The following is a 20,267-nucleotide window of genomic DNA, read 5'->3' on the forward strand; positions in this document are numbered from 1 at the left end:
AAGGGGTTTGCTGGAGAGTTCTTGAGCCACACCACGAATTACAGCTGGTTTGTATCAGTTAGACAAGTGAAAACATCAGTGAGATACAGGACCTGCCCTGCTGCTGTTAGCTAAGCACAACATTACGCTCCTTTACCTACCTTTCCAGTCCATTTCTTCAGTTCCCCTTCAGCTTAGCCTTGTTTATGACAGTCACCTGGTTGTGATCTTACTGCTCAACACTTACCTAGAGAAGCTGTCACTGAAGATAACTCCCCTTTCATAAAAAGACAAAAAAGTATTTCACACCTAAGCAATTGATTTGATATAACCTTAATTCAAAACCAGGATATACATTTTCAAACACAGGATCTGTCCTTTTCTAAGTTGAGGTACAGTTTCTCTGCACTTGACTTGACGTGAAGAAAATGCAATGTACATTTATCTTCCTTTGAAAAAAAGCAAGCAAGTTAAAAGAGGCTTCTGCCTGAGGAGCACCATGACAAAGTAATTCCCTGACTTCCACTAAACTAAGTCATAACTGTAGTTTCAATGGTGATAGAGCAAATAACATCACCTCAAAGCTGCAAAACTGCTGCTATGTACACACTGCACAGAGCAGCTCACATGATACACTTATCACTGTATGATATCATTTTCTGTTCAATTTTCTGATGTACATCAATACAGCATTACTGATACAGTCAGAGTATATTCTAAGATATCAATGTTTTTCTTCTTACTTTAGAAATATGATGGGGCTTATAGATGTGATTCTTCTATCTACCTTCCTCTCGGTTTCCATGACATCTGAAACATGTAAGTCACATTTTAAAAATACTTTCTGATAAGATTTGTTCTGTACAAATGCGTAGGCTGTTTCCAAATTGGTGGTTTTATTTTTAAGCCTAAAGTTAGTGAGTTCATCTCAAGCCAGAAATCACAACTTAAAATCTAGCTTTTTGTGTATATTAAAATGCACCAAACACTGTCCATTTCTATGATAGTAAGCCTAGGTTCAACTTCTGCCACTTGGCACCTCTGCAAGCAGAAAGAAAAGGTTCTTCTTGAAAGAATTTGAGAGTAGCTGGTGCTCCAGGTCCCAGCTGAGCACAAACTCCGACAGCACGCTTTAATTGCATGCAGCACGTATGCATATGCGCCCTGCTGAATCAGGGGTGTAAATGGGTACTGTCCTCCACAGAAATGCTCATTGATGTCCTGAACTTGGGGGTGTCAATTGAAAAATGCAGTGTAACAATAATGTTTCACTGCACAGGGGGTATGTCCAGAGCAGTAAGCTATTTCTGATGAGCCAGCTCTACTGACTCAGATATATGTTGACCAGGGATGCAGTGTTGCACAGCACTCATGTACTTCTGTTCTTGAGCTGAGATCTCATTTGTCTGAAAAATTCTGTAAGATATGATCTCTAAATATTTCTCCTTATTGTCAATTTTACAATAGGAATGCTAAGATTCAAGCAAATGAGATTTATTAAGATGCCAAATTCTGCTGCAGAATTTGCTGAAATGATTTTCACAGATGTCATTGAGTTTAGATGAGGCCTTTCTTTTTTGATGTCTTCCCTCTCCACACTATTTTTCCTCAAAGAAATCTGTATTTCCAATGTGTTCCACCTTTGGCCGGGCAATGTTGCCTTTTCTGACCCCCCTGATATGTCCCAGTGACTTTGCAAGGCTTTTGGGTGGGAAAACTCTTAGAATTACGGGGTTGGAGTTCCTCGTACTCACAGCTGGATAATTTAGGAGCCCCAAATTAATAAGTGAGATGACAATATCAGTGGAGGTGGACTACTTTTTTAGAAAGAAACAGAGCAGAAGTGTTCATCATGTAGAGACTCTCACCTCCTGATTTGTGCACCTACATGTCTAAAGCCACCATTGCAAAGTGGCATTTTTGATAGATACTGTCTGCTTTGGGTAGCTGTTTGGTTATCGACTCTCATTTTCATGCTCCTGTATCTACTGTAGCTCCTCTGCCAGTCTATCTCAATCTTTGTCCTGTCACCATCCTTGCTCATACTCCCATCTTTTGCTTCTTAGAATGCAATTTCACTTTCAGATTAATGTTTGTTTTCAGTGGCCAGTACACTATTCAGTTACCTGAGCACTTAAATATTTGTCAAAATTGCTTGATTCTAGTTTCTCTGGGCCAATTTCAGTATTCAAAAGTAGAAGTATACTCAGCTAAAAAAAAAGAAAATGTAGTGTCTTACTCCCAGATTTCTTATGTGTGAGCACATGTGGTTTATTTTTATAAGCTTATTTGTCTCAGTTATTTCTGTATCTTTTCACCTTCCCACCTTCTAATAAGAGTCTTCCTTTCAGGCTATCACGTTGCTTTCATTTTTTTCCCACTCCATTTTCATGAACTTCAGAGAGAAGCTGTTTTTTTGTGGTTTTATTTTATTTTATTTTTTCTAAGGATCTAATCTACAAACTTCCTTCTTCTATGATGTTTTTCTTCCAGGAAAAAAAAATCAACTTCATTTCTCTGTATTAAAAAGGCAGGAAAAAACCATCCATCTACTGCATAAATAAATATTAACTATACTGAAGTAAGAAAACATAACTACATTAAAGCCTGTATTTTTCTTTGTTTTAATTCATTTTTTTAATAAAAACAGTGTTTTAGGCGAAGATTTACATAATAAGCTGATTGTAAGAAATCACTGTTTTTTCAAATCCTCTTGTTTTTTACTGTGTCTCCACTTAGAACCTAGGGATCTGTATGTTTGTTTATTTGTGCCCCCCCCGCCCCCCCACCCCAAAAGTTACTGGTTTTGGAAACAAATGGCTCCATAACTAAAGGTAAACAAAATTTTTAGTGAAAAACAATCTAGGGAAAATAAGCTTGCTGTGTATCATCTCTGAAAGCTCAAGGACGGTAGAGGGACATGGCTGGCCTACTGATCCAGGAATGCCAAGTTCGCTGTCTCAGCGGACAAAGGTTTAATTTATCTGAGATTTTAATCTTTTGTTCATTTGCAGTTGATCCTATGGAAGGTGAGGCCTTCGTTATAAAATGTCCCAAATGGAGTTCATCTGTGAAAATCACCTGGTATCGTGCGGATACTGACAAAGTAATTCCTGCGGAAGAGGAGGGATCACGAGTATTTTCCGTAGAACGATTTCTTTGGTTTCTGCCAACTTCTAGAGAGGATTCTGGAAACTACACTTGTGTAACACATTTGTAAGTGCCACATGGAAAGTGGAAGGTGTAAGACTGGCAAGAGTATATATTTTGATAATATATTCTAATTAAATTTTTGGACACGATGACTTTTATTAATAAGTTTTGACCCTGCAACTGCTATTTTTCTGGCAGATCATTAAAACCAAGCTGCAACTGAAGTACAATAATCATTCACATGTTTATAGAATGACATGCATTTGTTATAGACATTGATATATTTCATGTAAAAATGCAATCACTGACATACCTTATTCCATTTTTGAAGTTCAAGTAATCGCACAAAGTCATACAACGTGAGTGTGCAAGTGAATTCATACAAACCAGGAGAATGTTTCCCGAGTCGGATTCGTTACCCAAATGACACTGGAAGAGGAAAAATTGTTTGTCCTACCATTGATAACTATAAGAATGCTTCTATTGTCCAGTGGTATAAGGTAAATAAAACCCTGATAGTGCCAATGTAGGTCAGAATACTGGAAAGCTCTTTGCAACCAAACACATTTTTCTTTTCCAGGACTGCAAACCTCTTCAGGGAAAGAGATACTTCAAGAAAGAGAAATATATTTATATAGAAAATCCAAGAAGAGAGGATGATGGTTATTACACTTGTCAATTTATTTATACCCATAAAGGAAATGTGTTTAATGTATCAGCAACAAGAATTTTCATAAGTGGGGGTAAGACAGTTATTCTGTAGCTTGCTAAGATTATAAGACTAATGTCAACTTAGAGCAAAGGAAACTCCTTTCGTACATTAAAAAGAGAAAGCCTTTCGGCTGGTTTGTTTTATCATCTTATTTAAGACTTACTATTAGATGAATTTTGTGGATGGTCACCCACATAGAGTAAGATGGGGTAAAGTCAGACCTGGTCTCATTCAGTTTTTTGCTTAAAAGATTCTGATGACTCTGGTTAGATGCTGTAGTTGATAGAGTTCTCAGGTAGCACATTTCTGAAATGAAGGATTTCCTCAGTGGAATGCTACAATGCTCTGCCTTCTATTTTTTGAGGGCAGCAGAATCTGTGGCTAGTGAAGATTGTCTGGTGATCACTAGATCAGTCATGTGTTGATGGCCTGCAGCTTAATGCCTCTTGGTCCATCTCAACCATCTAACATTTATTTTATAGTAGGACTGAAAAAACTTTAAAATTTGTCTTGAATAAGACAAAATGAACAAGATATATATAGAAATAGGAAATGGATGTATCTCAGTGATTACTATGTCTGTGATTTTGAACATAGTCAATATGACTGAGATGTTTGGACTTGGGGCTGCCTCTAGAATGCAGTTTCCTCAGGGAGGCTTTGTATTAGGATGGTGCTCAGGAAACAGCACAGAAATTTGCAGTTTCAGATTGCATCAACTTGCAAAACTTCAAAAACTTCAATCTTCAGTTTTGCAATCAGATCAGTGGAAAAATAGTCAGAAAGACCTTTTCTTGGGGGGTGGTGGAGGGCTTGAGTTTGGCTCACGTGGTTGTTTTGTTACTGTTTAATTAGTTAGTTTGTTTGTTTTTAAAAAGTAATGTCCATTTGCAGAGTGAGCATCAGGCCTTTTTGCTCTGGGGAGGCACACAGCTTATGAGCAAAATGCAGACTTGGAGCATGGAAGCCTTTGATGCAGCTTTTGCTGCTGTACCCAGATCTCAGTAGCAGAATTTGTTCTGATTATTCTGGGCTGGACAGAAGACAGATTGAGCAGAGACTTAGTTCAGTAGCTGGGAAATGTTGTGCTTTCCCTTCTTTTCTACCTGTTGCTCCACATGATTTCAATCATGCTTTACATGGTATTTCTTAGCCTAACAATTTTTGTTTGAATGTACTTCCATCAAATCTTGTCTAACTGTTCTGGAATACTGTTCTTCCTGGGTTACAACAAAAATTTATGGGTTTTATTTGACCCAAAGGCATTCAAATTTACAAAAGCCTTTGTTACATTCAGATAGATCTTGAAGTTCATCTAGCTTTCTTTTGAAATCATTGCAGAAAGAAGAGATCACAACATAACATGTGAAAGCTGGGCTGGGTCTGGCATGTCTACTCCAGGTTTTGCTAAATTCAAAGTACTTAATCACAACTTCTTTGAGTTTTTATCAGACCTTAAAATAAGTATGCTGATGAGTGGAACTGTTCTGTTTTGTTAGTATTAGAGAGTTGTGATACACATTCCTGTTGCCTTGCAGATCCATGCTGATCCAGAGGCATTTTTGCCTCTGAATGCTGGCAGTTAAGAATTTAGCATAGTCAGATAGCTGAGAAGTTACTGGCTCTCTCCTGACTTCTATTTTATCATATCCAGTCAGTCTGGGAAGCAGGGACTGAAATGTGTTCCTACAGATTTTTTTGGGTAATACATGTTTCACAGAGGTACCTTGAGATAGAAAAGCTTAATGAGGAAAGGTTAGAAAGCAATATGTTTGGAGTTCAGATACTGCGTAAAAGTACATATGAGCTATTTCATATAAAGGATATAATTTCTCAAATGTCTCTTAATAAAACCCCAAAACAGTTGAGAAACCCCAAAACAGCTGAGAAAACATACAAGCCTATAGCAGCATTCGCTTTTTCCCCCACTGAGCAGCTAAAACAGTACTTCAAAACCTAAATTTTTTCCTTACTTTCAATGCACAAAGGTAAATAAATAGATAGGGAGAAAATACTGAAACTATTAACATGTACGTACTCCCCAGAGATATTTGGTTGTAGGAATAAAACCAGATGATCCCAACAGGTATGTGAAACACTGTTAGTTTGCAATTCTGTTTTGTTATCATAAAATAGTAATTGTACAGATTACAAACCTTATTTTACAAAATGCATTTTCACAACTTGTTAATGCACGCTTTCTTTTCCTTTTGAATTTCTAAAGTGAAATACTCACCTCTACCACCTCAAATCATATTTCCAAAGAATAAAGCTGTAATAGAAGCAGAGCTTGGTGAGTACAAAGTTTAATTTGTTATTAAGTTAAAATTTTGTAATGGTCTAGAAACCATGTGTATCTTCAAGAAGATGTAATGATGGAACTTCTCATCACAGTTTTGCACCATAATATTTACCATATTTAATTCCCTTCAGGCACAGGGGTGTGAAGTTAGATATAACTGATGTGTTATTTAGGCATTAAGTGAAGTTTAAGAAGATTAAATTAACTTGTTCTACTCTCACTGGGATAGACTAGGATTATTCGCAGAGTGAATCATAACATCTCAGCTGAAAGGTGACAGCTTCCATCAACTTCAAAGAGGGCAGTGGCTAAATCCTTCAAAACTGTTTGATGGCACCCCTAAGGAAGGATGGACTATTCTTGTGTCTAGAGCTACTCCTTGCTACTTTCAGTCCCCAAGTGGAGACAGTGCCTGTGTCTCTGTTGAGGAATGAAGGAGAGCAAGGAACTGTTTGCTGGCTCTGAGGCTGAGGAGCACTGCCTGTCTCATATCCATGTTGGCTAGCAGTGATCAGACCAGTCTGCTTGGAAGATACTGGCAGGGCTGAAGGACAGGACCCAGCAGTGGACTTAGACAGAGCAGTTGGACAGCCCACAATGTAGAGCTTGCTCCTGGTTCCCTGCTGTTCGGGGCTATTGATGTTCTCAGGGATTCACATTCACATTCACCCTGGTTAGCTCGCACCATCAGGACAAGGTGATCCTGGTAGGAGTGACAGGTGTCTGGGGTTTGTCTGTAGTCAGTGGAGAAAGGTGGAGCTCTCCAGCAAGAGACTAAACCCATCTGAAATCTAAATAGGTAATCCAGCATGCCTGTCTGCCAGGGTAAGTGCGGCGAAGCTGGGCCAGTGGGAGAAGGGATTGTACCTACCAATCCTCTGCTTCTGTCCTACAGCAAGACTGCTCTGGCAGCAGATACTGCAGGGGTCCACAGCCCTCTCTGTGCCATGTGCTGGGGCTTAGAGACTTGCCAGTTGACTCATATTCCCATTATTTTATTCCTCTTTCCCCCAGTTGTTTTGTCATTCAGAAATTAGATTCTTGAGGACAAGCTTTTGAGGACAAGCTTTCTCTAGTAAGATGGTCAGTGCCCAGTGCTCTGTGGCTCTGCCTATCACTCTGGCAGTGCTTACACAGAGGAAAATTCACTTTACATTTGAAACCCAACTGCTGTACTGGTTCTATTGTCTCCTATTTGCAAAAATGAAGGGATTTCTCCACTCTCCCTAATACCAATTCATGATCTAACCATAAGATTTAATATTCTTATCTCAGACCTGCTTGGATGCAGGCTTACATGGAAACAATTTAACGTGTTTAAATTTTACTTTCTTTTGGTGCAATGATGATGCTTACTTTGGAATAAATATTTCCTAATGGGGAATATTTAATAAGTAATTTCCTGTTTTAGTTTTACTTGGACTTGCTTACTTCACTTTTGTCCAGCTTGAATAAAATCCAAGATAAGGCTGCACACAACTGTTACGCAAAATAATATATACTGAAATTTAATTAGATTATTTCTGTGTACATTTGTGTGTCAACCACCATATCCATTCTGTGTTCCTCCCTAGCTGATTATATGTGTCATGCATCACAAGTAAAGGGTACATTGCCTTCATCATAATAAATATAAATAATTCCTTTTGTAATCCTTGGTGTGTTATTAGATCATTTGCTGAAAAAATCTTGTTATTTCTTTTTGTCTCTTCTATGTATCATTTTGTCAGCAGTAGTTCAGAAAAATATGTCAAAATTGTCATGACAAAACTCACAAGTTGTATGAAGATTTGTAGAAAAAGATGTTATGAGGAAAACATAATTTTGTTTTTCATCAAGGAATATTTACATCTCTGTATCTTGATTAGGTGCTGCTTTGTCTCTGAAATGTCAGGCCCGCCTGGGGATTAAGAAACAGCCACTGGCTGCTGTCAGATGGGATGTGGATAATATCCCAGTGAACAGCCTTGTTTCTTCAAGATTTCATGAAGAAACTCATTTGTAAGTGTGCATAACACAGAATAATCTTTCTTCTACAAAAACTGTGCCTAGCCATTGAAACCAATGCTACCATCTCTTTCTCTTTCTATTAGTTTTGATGGACATGAGCAAGTATACTATGAAGAGACCACTTTGAATATTACTGAAGTAAAAAAGGAGGATCTGCAGTCAAATTTCACATGTATAGCATTGAACATAATGTACAACACAAGAGTCACAGTGACATTGCAACTCAAAGTGCAATCTAAGGGTAGGATTTTTTCAGTTTGATTCTTTACAATTTGCACTTAGTTTGAAATATGTTGGTGAGTTTATTATTTGTTTCAGATAGTAAAAAAGTTTCAGTTAATAAGAAGCAAAACCAGCCTACTTCTTCCCTACATGTTCCAGCCTGTTGCAAAATTCTCGTGGCTGAGTCCTTGTCCATAGGATTGGGGAGACAGGGGGACATTATTCAAGCAGCGTCAGCAAGAGATGAAATACACAGAGCGTGACTGTATCAGCTCTGTGATAAGAGTATCCTGTTTATAGGATATTTCTCTGCTGTCACAAATCAAACTATTGTCTCTAGTGTAAAAGTATGACAGAAAATAGGCAAACTTTAAATATAAGGGTTTCAGCTGCTGGTATGCCAGTTTGTTTGCCTTCCTTACCATACTGCATTCACTGTAGTGCCCTTTTTGAACTGAATGTTATGCGAATCACCTCTTCAAAATCACTCTTTATCTTCTCTGAGTGCCACTGTCTTCCGTCTGTGCCACACAGAGGTGTGAGTAGTGCTTCAAAGGCTATCCCTTGGTTTTGTTTTTGAATTCCTGGTTCTAGTAGTACCTGAAAGAGAAGGAAAATCCAGGGCACTAAATGATGGGGACAGGGATAATCCTTTGCTGATATGGGAGTTTTCTATTTTAATAGGGATAGCCAGATCCCTAAGCACTGTTGCCAACACATCTGAATGGCATTTCCTATGGCAGAAAATGCTATTTTGTCTGTGAAGGCTCAAGAAGCAGCTGTGATCAATCGTTTCCTTTTTCCTCCCTTCAGATATGCTAAACCACCAACAATCATGGAATCATAGAATGGTTTGGCTTGGAAGGACCCTTAAAGATCATTTAGTTCCAAACTCTCTGTCTGCCAAGCGCATGGACACCTTTCACTAGACCAGGTTGCTCAGAGCTCCATCCAACCTGGCCTTGAACACTTACAGGGATGGGGCATCCACACCTTCTCTGGGCAACCTCTTCCAGTGCCTCACCACCCTCACAGGAAAGAAATTCTTCCTAATATGTAATCTAAAACTATTCTCTTTTCTTAAGGACTTTGAAAGTAAATGTCAAGACCTTTAATAGTTTTCTATGAGAGTGGTGGGAAGAGTAAAATCAAGTGTACTGTGATCACAGGGTGTGCACAGACCCATGTCCTGCTGTATTCTCGATTGCTCATGACTTTCCACAGGATCGTGATTTCAAAGCCTTGACAAGTTTCCTTGCCATAGTCTAGACTAGAAGAGATGTAGGTGAATTGTAACAGCAGAATTTCACCCAGCAGGAAGATGGCAGGAGAGTTTTTGGTCGGCTAGGTGAGTTTGAGTGCAGCATCACTCAGGAAGCTGGAAGTACACCAACTTTGCATTGAAGTACCCGAGTGTGGGAGTGTACTTGCAATAAGAGGGAAGGAAACTGAGTAACAGTTTCTGCTCACTAGTTTATTAATACAAGTCCCTTGTTGGCCCCATATTACAGACTAGATGAAAGAGAACATATAGCAAATCCTGTATTCATCCCATGAATTATTGAGTCTAATTTCTGCTATAGACAAATATTTTTTTTTGTTTTTTATTCATAGGTCTTCAGTAAATGTTCATGAAAGCTCTTGGCTGTGACCCTGCTTTCACTGCTACCTTTTTTTGTGAGGATATCTGTGCCCTTGTCCTTGTTGCTGCTGTTGACCAGGTGTCTGCCTCTGCTCCTCAGCACTGTTGGTGTCAGCAAAGCTATGTCCAGAAGTCGCTGTGATCTGCTTTAGTTTTCTTCACTTAGCCCTCTCACAGCTCAGCAATATTTATATTAAAGCAATGTCTCTTGTTTCTCAGAAGAATAAAAATGTGATAGGATTTGCTTGTGCCTCTCATCTTGTAAAGGTGTAATACAGATGTGCACACTCCTTTTTTTTTTCTGTTTTGTTGGTATGTTTGTATTTAACAGGGAAAAACTTCCAAATATATGATTGCTCCTTAGTGTTTCTCACAGCACAACTCGTGTCTGCTAGCTACTATCCTGTTAATGTTTTTTTTTTACACAGTCATTCAAAGCAGAGATAAAGTCCAGCCCAAAGCATCAGCTCTGCTCTTCCTCAAAGATGTTTAATGCTAAAGCTTTTGGCTCATATTTAGTAGACTGATGTGGACAGGAACTCTAGACACGTATCTCTGCCTTCACTGTCTGAAAGTGCATCCACCTTAGATGCCAGAGAAGATAGAAAAAAACTGCTGCACTTCTGGAGTTTGTCTGGAACTCCTTCAAAAGTTACTTCCTGACATGTTTTCTCTGGCCTTTCCAATATTAGTCCTTGTGAGCTGATAGTTCTGTATTCCCATTGCTCTTGAATATAAATAGGACATGGCTTACTCATGAACTCAGCTGCTTAATGATGCAGTAAAGTCAAATGGAACAACAGGATCTATTCAGCCTTGTTCAGGGGCTTATGGAACTTGCCCCCACTGTGCTGAATGTTCGCTAGTGAATTAAATCAGTGAATGCCATTAGTTAATTCCAGAGAAAGAAAAGGCTAAGCCAGCATTACTGGGAATTGAACCTGCTTTTCCAGGAAGACACCTCTGTGGGGTCATCTGACACATTACAAACAGCATGGGCACATCTTCTCCAGCCTTGGTCTAATCAGTGCAAATATAAACAGCGTTTTTTTAGGGTCGTAATTGCAAAAGTTGATACTGGAACCTGTTTCTTCTCCAGATGTTTATAGAGACTTAATGCAATACACCAGTAATTGTAATGTTATGATGAGCATACTATCACAAATGTATCAGCAAGAAACAACATCACACTCAGGTGCTTGGATCAGCCCCTCCGGGGAGTGAAAGGGGTTTCCTTACTTTGTGTGTGTGTATTGAGCAGGACAATGGATCAAATACTAAAATTTGAAGGGGTCAACAAGTATGAAGTTCCTTCATAGGCATCATGTGATGCTGTTAAAAATATGGCCAAACTTCACTTTAGAAAGAACTGGTTGTTTCCTTGCCCAGTCTTATTGGAAGGTGTTTCCTCCTGATCTAGTTCTGGTGAGGTAAGCTTCCTCACAAGCCTACCATTTCTTTCTCCCTTTAAACACCAAAGAAACAAATGTAAAGACTGTGAAAATCTTGTTAAATTTACCCCACATCCTACCAGAGGAAAGGGAAAATGTATTTGTAAACACTTCATTTATATACCTTTTCAGCAGAATTTCTCAGGCACACCCTCCACTAGACCAAATCTCTCAGCACCCCATCCAAGCTATTCTGGAACACTTCCAGTGTTAGGTCATCCACAGTTTTTCTGGGCAATCTGATCCAGTGTATTACCACCCCCAATGTAAATAAAGTTTTCCATATATCTAGACTTAATCTATCCTTGATAAGTCTTCTTCTCTGAGGTAAAGATGGACGGATTCTAGAGTTTTTCCACGAGGGAAATTGGAACTAAAGTGGGTGGCTCCTTTCTGTCCCAATTTCTCTTACTCATCATTGCTATTACATGCTCCCTGACCCTCTTGAAAGGAAAAGGCAGGAGAGAACATCATCTGACTTCAGCATTGTTTATTGTATTTTTGTGACCGGGACATGTTCTGTTTTCCTGCTTGTCTAGTGCTATCTTAGTTCTTATCTTGCAGATTTCATTACTTGCACATGCTCTTTGTACCCTATTTGTGCAATCATGCCAGAAGCCTCCATTTGTCCTTTTGTGGATTTTCATGCGTAGGCTTAGATGTCTCACAAAATGGTTGTGTTATTACCAGTTTTTATACGCCACAAAGTACTTAAACATCATTGTCAGCTGTGGTTTTTAGCATAAGTAGGTCTGGATTCAACAAAATGAATATTAGTTATATACTGCATAATATGCTTCTAGTTCATAGGTCTGTGTGTTGGCTATGCCAGCTGGGGAAGCAAGAAGCTTTCTTATCTCTGTTTTGAGCTCCTGAAAACTGTAACAGAAGTAAGGAAATGAGCCTAAAGCTTCAGCACACTGGTTAACTTCACTGTGGCTTACAATATATTCCTCTACCTTGCAGAGGTTCTTCCTAATGTGCTCCTGATCACAGGATCTCTAGTTCTGCTAGGTGCAATAGCACTCTCAGTTATCCTTTACCAGTCCTTCCGAGTGGATATTGTCCTGTTCTATCGGGAGATATTCCAGCCCTACTCAGTCAAGGATGGTAAGTAAGATTTGAGAAAGAAAGCTTAAAAAAAGGAAAATGGCAAATCATTGAGAAAGTAATTTAATCGATAGTCGCTAACCCATGACACCTGAGCCTGATTCTTCTCTTTCTTACACCTTTAGTCAAGGGAAGTCATACACAGCTCTGTAAGTGCTTTACATTCCCTTGTTTCCTGGGTTTTGTAGCACTGAATTAGATTAAAGAGAGATTTAGCCCTGGTTTTATAGTTTTTTTAATGAAAATATTTGCCATAAAATATTGAATGATGTTGAAAATCTTATTTACAGTGCTCTTAACTGTACTTGTTACATGCTCTCTAATGCAAAGGAACAAACCTGATAACTAATGTGATAAAAGCATATGTTAGAACAACAGTTTTTGTAGGCCAAAAAGAAAGATGCCAAAAGTGTGGAAGACATTTCTGGAGGAATACATCCCATCTAACTTTATTGGTTGCTTTCATCTGAGGATTCAGACATCTACATTTAGTTGTATGAAATGAAAGTGCACACATGCAAGTTTCCATCTTAGACATGAAACCTGGAGATCTGTGGCTGGGTCCGGCTGTCTAACCGTAAGCAGTTGGTGCTGTTGGGGCTGCCTTAGGGCTTCAGTGAGACTGAACCCCTCTGCAGGGGGCAGCTGAAGGGCAGGCAGTGCCTAATGACATGATGAAGCACATGATTTTAAGAGACCAAATCCAGCTAAATGGACAATTTTTAAATCTGAAACTGACTCTTACCACAGATGTCTGCATGGTAGATATCTACAGCTGATCTAGTTACTTCTCATTAAAGAGGAAAGAAGTATGCTTTTTAGGACAGTTTCCATGTAAGTACATGTTATGATGAAATTAATCAGACTCTGGAAGTGGACATTTCCTTATTATTACAGAATCACAAACTCACAGATTCACAGAATCAATGAGGACATCTGCAATCATCGAGTCCAATCTATGACTGAACACCACCATGCCAGCTAGACCACAGCATTCAGTGCCATTTCCAGCCTTTCCTTAAACAACTTCAGGGATGGTGACTCCAACACCAGCCTGGACAGCCCATTCCAATGCCTAATCCTTTCTATGAAGAAATTCTTCCTAATGTCCAACCTAATCCTCCCCTGCTCCAGTTTATCACTGTGTCCTCTTGTCCTGTCACTGCTTGCCGGGAAGAAGAGGCTGACTCCCACCTGCCTACAATCTCCTTTTGGGTTATTATGGAGAACAATAGGCTCAAACCTGAGCCTTCTCTTCTCCAGACTAAATAACCCCAGCTCCCTCAGCTGCTTCTCCTAGGATCAATTGTTAGAATGGTTTGAGCAAGAATCTCAGCAACAAAAGAAAGGATACAGTAATTTCCCCCAGAAAGAAAGAAACATTTGGGATTAGGATAGAAATGCTGTAATGGAAAACTTAATTTAGAGAAATGAAGCAAGGAATGAAATAAATACTTGGCTTTGTATTTGGTTCTGATTGTAAGAATGTTTCCTAAGAAATGGGATTTTCACTCAAGAGTATGATTTGTTGTGGGAATGATGAATAAAATCTTCAAGATGGAAGAATTTAAATGGAATATCTTGTGCTGAGAGACAAAGCATGTTAATAGCAAATTGCATCTCTGAAAAAACAAATGCTGAGCTTCATGGCTATATCATGCCAATATGCATCAATCAGTTGAAATCTTACTGCATATACTTTGGAATACAATCTTCACATACAAAGGCCAGGTTCTCCAAAGCTATGAACACACAGGACAAAACAATTGAGCATGGAAAACACCAAATATGCACAGCCTTTAATTTCCAAACATGCACCAAATGATATACATTATTCAGATTGGCTGAAACTGCTTCTTAGATCTATTTCAGTGACTGATATTTTTATTTCTCTCCTACTTTTTGCAATAGACAGCTCTAATTCATGTTAATACAATACTCCTGCCTCTTGTTTTGCCTTATAGATGGGAAGATATATGATGCGTATGTTATCTACCCCAAAAACCCCACCAGTGAAGCTAATTTTGTGGAATATTTTGTTTACCAAATCATGCCAGATATTCTGGAAAAGAAATGCGGATATACATTGTGTATTTATGGGAGAGATATATATCCTGGAGAAGGTAAGTTTCAGATCTGGTAATGTGCTGAATTACTTGTCAAGTTTGAGCAAATTGTGATTCTAGTTCCTTTTAGGTGTATAGGAGGTCACTCTACATTCCTGACCTTGAAGATCATCTCCTCAGCAGCCATCTGTGTGCTCTTTCAGGCCAGGTGTACAAGGGCACTCTGTGCTTTCCAGTGTGCTAGGAAAAGCAAGCTACAAGGAAGGGGCACAGACTTCTTGTCATCTTGGAACGCACAGGAAACATGACCCTGAGTGTGACTCTTTTAAAAATACTCTTGCTTTTTGGAAAATCTAACTCTGTGCAGGCATTATCTGGGCAAAGCCACAACCAAACAGTGCATGAGCTGGCTTGGCTCACTACAAGACAAGGAAGAGGAGAAACCCATAAGCTCAGCCAAACCTACAAACTCAGCTGAGGAAACACCTTTGCTGTTATCACTCAGGAGTTTTCAACCTCTTATGAGGGCATTAGAATCACAAGAAGTTTGTCTTCTTTTCACTGACATATTCTATTTTCCCTTCACACCATTCCCAGCATTAGTTCAGGAGAGAATTGGTATGCTTTATTCCTTCTTTCTTGTCTTTCAGGATGAAATAAGGTTAATTCATCTGTGCTAATTTCCAAATAGACACCCTCCACACTATCACATATGATTGCTGCCACCTAGGTGCCATCTGCTCTCCTCCAGAGCTGACTTCTCTGTTTGTCTTGTGCCCTGCTTCTTCTATAGACTGGATCTTCTCTCTCTGTCAGTGAGCAGGCATGAAGCCTAAGCTGGTGCATATTCTGGTTTCACATTTCTGAAATCATCTGCACTGGGCCAGGTGTCATTCATCTGCCCTGAGCTGAGCTTGAAATCTCTGATGTCCTCTTCTGAAAAGTTGTGAAAGGGCTGCCTGGCCTTGGGAAAAATGAAGGTAAAGAAAAGTTGCAAAAGTTGTTTAGCCAGACCATTCCCAGATCCAGCACAAGGAGCTATAGTAGCTCACAAAACTGTCAACGGCAAAAATCTTACACCACTTGCAGTGGTCTGGCAGCCCCCAGCAAAGGAGAAGAGGGTACATACAGAGCTGACTGATGTATCTGCAAATCAGCTGGTTTGTTAAATAATTGGTGCCTTGAATTTCCTCAGCTGGCCTCCCACTTCCTCTCTTTTGGCTCAGCATTCCAGTGGCACTGATCAGCTCTCCCTAACGTGATAGTGGGAAATTCAAACACCTTCAGTTGTGCTGACACACAGATGCCCTGAAAGTCTGGATTTACCCCGGCAGGGTGAAGGCCAACACAATGTTTAGTGTATAAATTAGCCCACAATAACTCAGGATGATTCACTATAATTAACTCTATCCTCACGTGGAAATAAGCCTCTTAGACACAAGTCACCCAAAAGTCTCCTAATGACTAGTTTTCATGCGTAAGTATTGCAAGATCATCTCTAAGGCATTAAACTTGGAACAACACAATTCCTTACATGGAGACTGTTGATCAAACACAATTTTGTTACAGTCAGAGCTATTGAACTTGACCCTAGGTCACTGGAATAGAAATTCCTAACAATACTTAAAAGCAGTGAATATATTAATGTCTCAACCAAAAAAAACCCCAAACATTTGAAATGAATGCTTTTTGTTTTGGGCTTCTTGCTTTTCTCTCCCCCTGCCCCCTGCCTTTGGTTGGTTGTTTTTTTTTTGTCTTTTTGAGGGATTTAGGGCATAAAGTCTTTCTCTTACAAATAAACAAACTGTGTCAGACTGAAGTGAGATAGAAATTATTTCTGATTACACAGCAATGAAAATGGAGTTTCCAATCTCAAAGGAATTTTAAAAGTAATACCAGTGTCTCATCATTTTCTTGTACATTGCTAGATGCAGCCCGTGCAATTGAGACAAGGATGCAGAAGAGCAGAAGGTTGATCATGCTGCTGACACACCAGCTGGTTAATTCTAAAGAAGATGCTTATGATCAACACATTGCTTTATACAATACTCTCATTCAGAATGACACAAAGGTGATCCTTCTGGAAATGGAGACAATTGGGACTTACGGGAAGCTTCAGGAATCTCTTAAGTTTATTATTAAGCAGCAAGGTACCATCAAATGGAAAGAGGAGCACACAGTGCACCCACAGTCACCCAATTCTAAGTTCTGGAAACAGGTGAGGTACCATATGCCACTGACACGCAGGCCCTCTCACTTGGCTGACACCAGGTGAACAGTGCTGCACTATCAGGATGGAGTACAAGCCCACAGCTGTTTTTCCTTTCAGAAGGTACATGATTGTGCAGTCTGGAAGTCTGGCTGTGTTTTTTGAACTTTTTTCAGGAAGAGGTCTAGGAAACTGAGGAGACATTTTACAGTTATGAGAGTTCTGTATTTTGCATGTCACAGAAAACCAAATGTGCCTATACTCTTTCTATATAGTTGTCTATACAGCAGAAAGTTATGATTGTGAATAATGGAATGCCTTGCAGGTTTACTTCATCTTTCTAATGCAGTTGACAAAATATAAATGCCTTCTGTATTATTTGATTACAAAGTATAATGTGTATTTTGCAATTAGAAAGTATAATGTTATGCTTTTGTTAACTTTTATTTTCTGACACTTATTCCTTTTTGATTCAATAGTGATACTCACAAGATGAAATTTCATTTTTCCATAGTATGGATGCCTCACTAAAGGGTCTTTTGAGACTTATGTGAATTAGGAAAGAAATGCACTGTTAAATCTATATATCTATGCATAAAAATATAATATGCATCGTTGCAGGAAATAAATGCACTGATATATATATATATATATATATATATATATATATATATTCACATATTACATGCATTGTTAAGAGAAATGAATGCACTGATACATATAGAGGTATTTTATATGCACTTTAAAATATTTCATTTATCTACTAAAATGAATCTCACACAAATGGGGAATTTGAAGTCTTTTAGGTACAATAATCAAACTGTTACTGTAATTATTATCTCCAGATAGAAATAACATATTAAAATGTAGGATGTTCTTTTGATACACTGACAGCACTCCTTTAAGCTACTGAAAAAAAAGTAGACTGCTTTTTATAACAAGAATTATGCACTTTTTCCCATGCTTTGGCTCATCTGTAGTTATACTTTCTGATAGGAAATAACCTTAAATGCGAAGGTCAGAGCAAAATCTCCTTCTAATTCAGGGAAACAGGAACAAGATATATCCTACTATAGGTATCCCTGCAAACTTTAATCTTTTTAGATTTTCAAACCCAGGAAATTCTTACTGTCAGAGAAGGCTTAGTTTTCAGCTTTAGACTTGCTACAGAATGGACTTAAAAAGTGAAAATTAGATGCAGAACATTTATTATAACATTGTTATCAAGTCCAGGATTACAAACAGGCAAGTTCTTTCCTTTTACTGTAAGTTTTTATTGAATATGGATCTTCAGGCTTATAGATAGCCATTTGGAGTAGGAAAAAAGTGCATAAAATATTTGTATAGGTATTTTCCCCCATTCAATTAAAAGATCTATGGCAAACTAGACAGTTTTTCACTAATGAGTTGTATTTTCAAGTGTTCATTCACTCATTGCTCACTTCACCACAACCATAAAGCATCAAATGTTGCATTTTGTAATTACCTCATTAGATTGTGTGCAGTGTTGGGTCCGGCTCCTAAAGATACCTCTGGATAAACCTTACTGTCTCTGTGGAGGCCCCACAAGATGGATTCATGCCAGTGTGAGACTTGGTTTATTCCTACAGTACCATTTCTTCCCATAGAGAGCATGCCAACACTAAGGCATATGTAAAAGCAGGAAAGCCTCTTGCTATAAACTTCGAAGATTTTTCACATAAGCTGCTGAGCAAAACAGAATATTTACTTCCAAGATTATCACAGGATAAGTTTTTAATATAGTTTGAGTCCCGGACTTGTAATGAACAAGAAAGGATAATAAGCAGGTATCTTGGAAATGAAAGTTTTAGGATGACTTTTGAAGGCGGAAAGAGATGAGGAGAAGGTACAATGAGGACGTGCACAGGATCAGTAATGAACCAAATTGCTCTGAAATATATCGATGTGTCATTGACTCCTGTTAGCCAGGAATGTAGCTATGGCGGTGAAAAACAAACTCACTACATGGCTCTTGTGGTGATGCTACTTTTTTTCAAGTTTCATGGTTAGCCCAGAAAAAAAAAAGAAAAAGAGTAAAATAATTCTTTTGTGGTTTGCCAGCAGTAAACAAAATGGCCTTGACAGAAAGACAAGGAGCAAATTCAGAGAGTGGCAAAGAACATTTACAGTACCAGGGGGTGAGTATGTGACCGTAAGAATGACCAAAAAATGCTGCAGTTGTCACAGATTTTTTTGTTATTCCTTAGTGTTTATTAAAGAAAAGTGATATGTGCATTAAAATGGATATATTCCACCAATGTTATCATATTTGCAATGTTAGAGAGAAAGCACAAAAAGAACTGTGGAATACTTTTACAGCATCAATAAAATAGCAGCACCACTGAGGGCACACCAGGAGTCCTGCGTTCAGTTCTGGGCTCCTCAGTAGGAGAGAGACAGGGACATTCTGAAGTGAGTACAGCAAAGGGCCATGGGGTTGGTGAAAGGATTGGAGCATCTTTCCTCTGAAGAGAAGCAGAGAGAGCTGGGACTCTTCAGCCTGGTGAGGTCCCTCACCTGAAGGGAGGGGACAAAGAAGAGGGGGGTCAGGCTCATCTCAGTGATGCCCAGTGACAGGACCAGAGGCAATGGATGAAAAACTAAAATCAGGAGGTTTCCTCTGACCATCAGAAAGGTTGTTTTTTTTTGTTTTGTTTTTTTGGTTTTTTTTTTTTTTTTTTTTTTTTTATGGTGAGGGTGACCCAACACTGGTACAGGTTGCCCAGGGAAATTGTGAGTCTCCACCCTTGGAGATACAAAAAAACCTCCAGGGCTTGATTTTGGCCAATCTTAAGCAGGGGGATTGACTAAATAACTTCCAGAGGTGTCTTCCATTGTCAATAATTCTATCATATGCAACTTACAAACAACCTAGATTAAAAAAAAAAAAAAAATTCAAATTGGCTTTTTGTACACTAAGAAGTCTGCCTTCATGGAATAACAGAATGACAGTCTGCCCTGTCCTACTCGACCCCCACCCCCACCCCAAAAAAAAAAAAAAAAAGGTATTATTTCAACATAGAAATAAATAAACGTAGAAATCATAACATAGGAATAAACATAGAAAGCTTATAGAAGATTCAGTTTGCATGCTTTAAGCTTATACTAAACAGCATCAAGGAAATGTTTTTGCTATATTATATTGTCCACAAAGAGTTTTAACGTTCTTTCGTTTCTACCCTGTGCTTCTGTGGTTTGGGCACCTCAAGGGACTCTGGAGAGCAGATTTGCTTTCACTTCTTAATAGAGCAGAGTCATCCCGCCCTCTCGTGGGTGAACAGGCACCCAGCGATTCTGACCAGCTAGAAATCCGATGCGGTCAGGATTTGATGTTCCTACGGCCCACATGGTTGTGAAGCCCAAGAGACTTACCACTTAAAGGAAGGTTTT

At 38.9% G+C, this 20,267-nt stretch overlaps 1 protein-coding gene across 10 annotated transcripts in view; it reads left to right on the forward strand.

Annotated features, from left to right (window-relative positions):
- Positions 1–20,267, forward strand: part of LOC119701914 (interleukin-1 receptor-like 1) — a 38,205-nt gene that overhangs the window by 14,733 nt on the left and 3,205 nt on the right. For 7 of the 10 annotated variants that reach the window (XM_038139248.1, XM_038139257.1, XM_038139207.1 and 4 more), the window contains 10 exons: positions 728–798; positions 2,994–3,195; positions 3,464–3,632; positions 3,713–3,875; positions 6,069–6,137; positions 8,015–8,147; positions 8,240–8,397; positions 12,438–12,581; positions 14,546–14,704; positions 16,576–17,083. In XM_038139248.1, coding sequence (XP_037995176.1) covers positions 732–798; positions 2,994–3,195; positions 3,464–3,632; positions 3,713–3,875; positions 6,069–6,137; positions 8,015–8,147; positions 8,240–8,397; positions 12,438–12,581; positions 14,546–14,704; positions 16,576–16,922 — 1,611 coding nt within the window. In that variant the 5' untranslated portion in view covers positions 728–731 and the 3' untranslated portion in view covers positions 16,923–17,083. Of the gene's footprint in view, positions 1–727; positions 799–2,993; positions 3,196–3,463; positions 3,633–3,712; positions 3,876–6,068; positions 6,138–8,014; positions 8,148–8,239; positions 8,398–9,992; positions 12,414–12,437; positions 12,582–14,545; positions 14,705–16,575; positions 17,084–18,941; positions 19,016–20,267 lie in introns of those variants that run through there. The other 3 variants (XM_038139265.1, XM_038139279.1, XM_038139272.1) reach the window with 3 other exon arrangements.

Source organism: Motacilla alba, chromosome 1 (genome assembly GCF_015832195.1).
Source record: "Motacilla alba alba isolate MOTALB_02 chromosome 1, Motacilla_alba_V1.0_pri, whole genome shotgun sequence".
In the NCBI taxonomy this organism is placed as follows: Eukaryota; Metazoa; Chordata; class Aves; order Passeriformes; family Motacillidae; genus Motacilla; species Motacilla alba.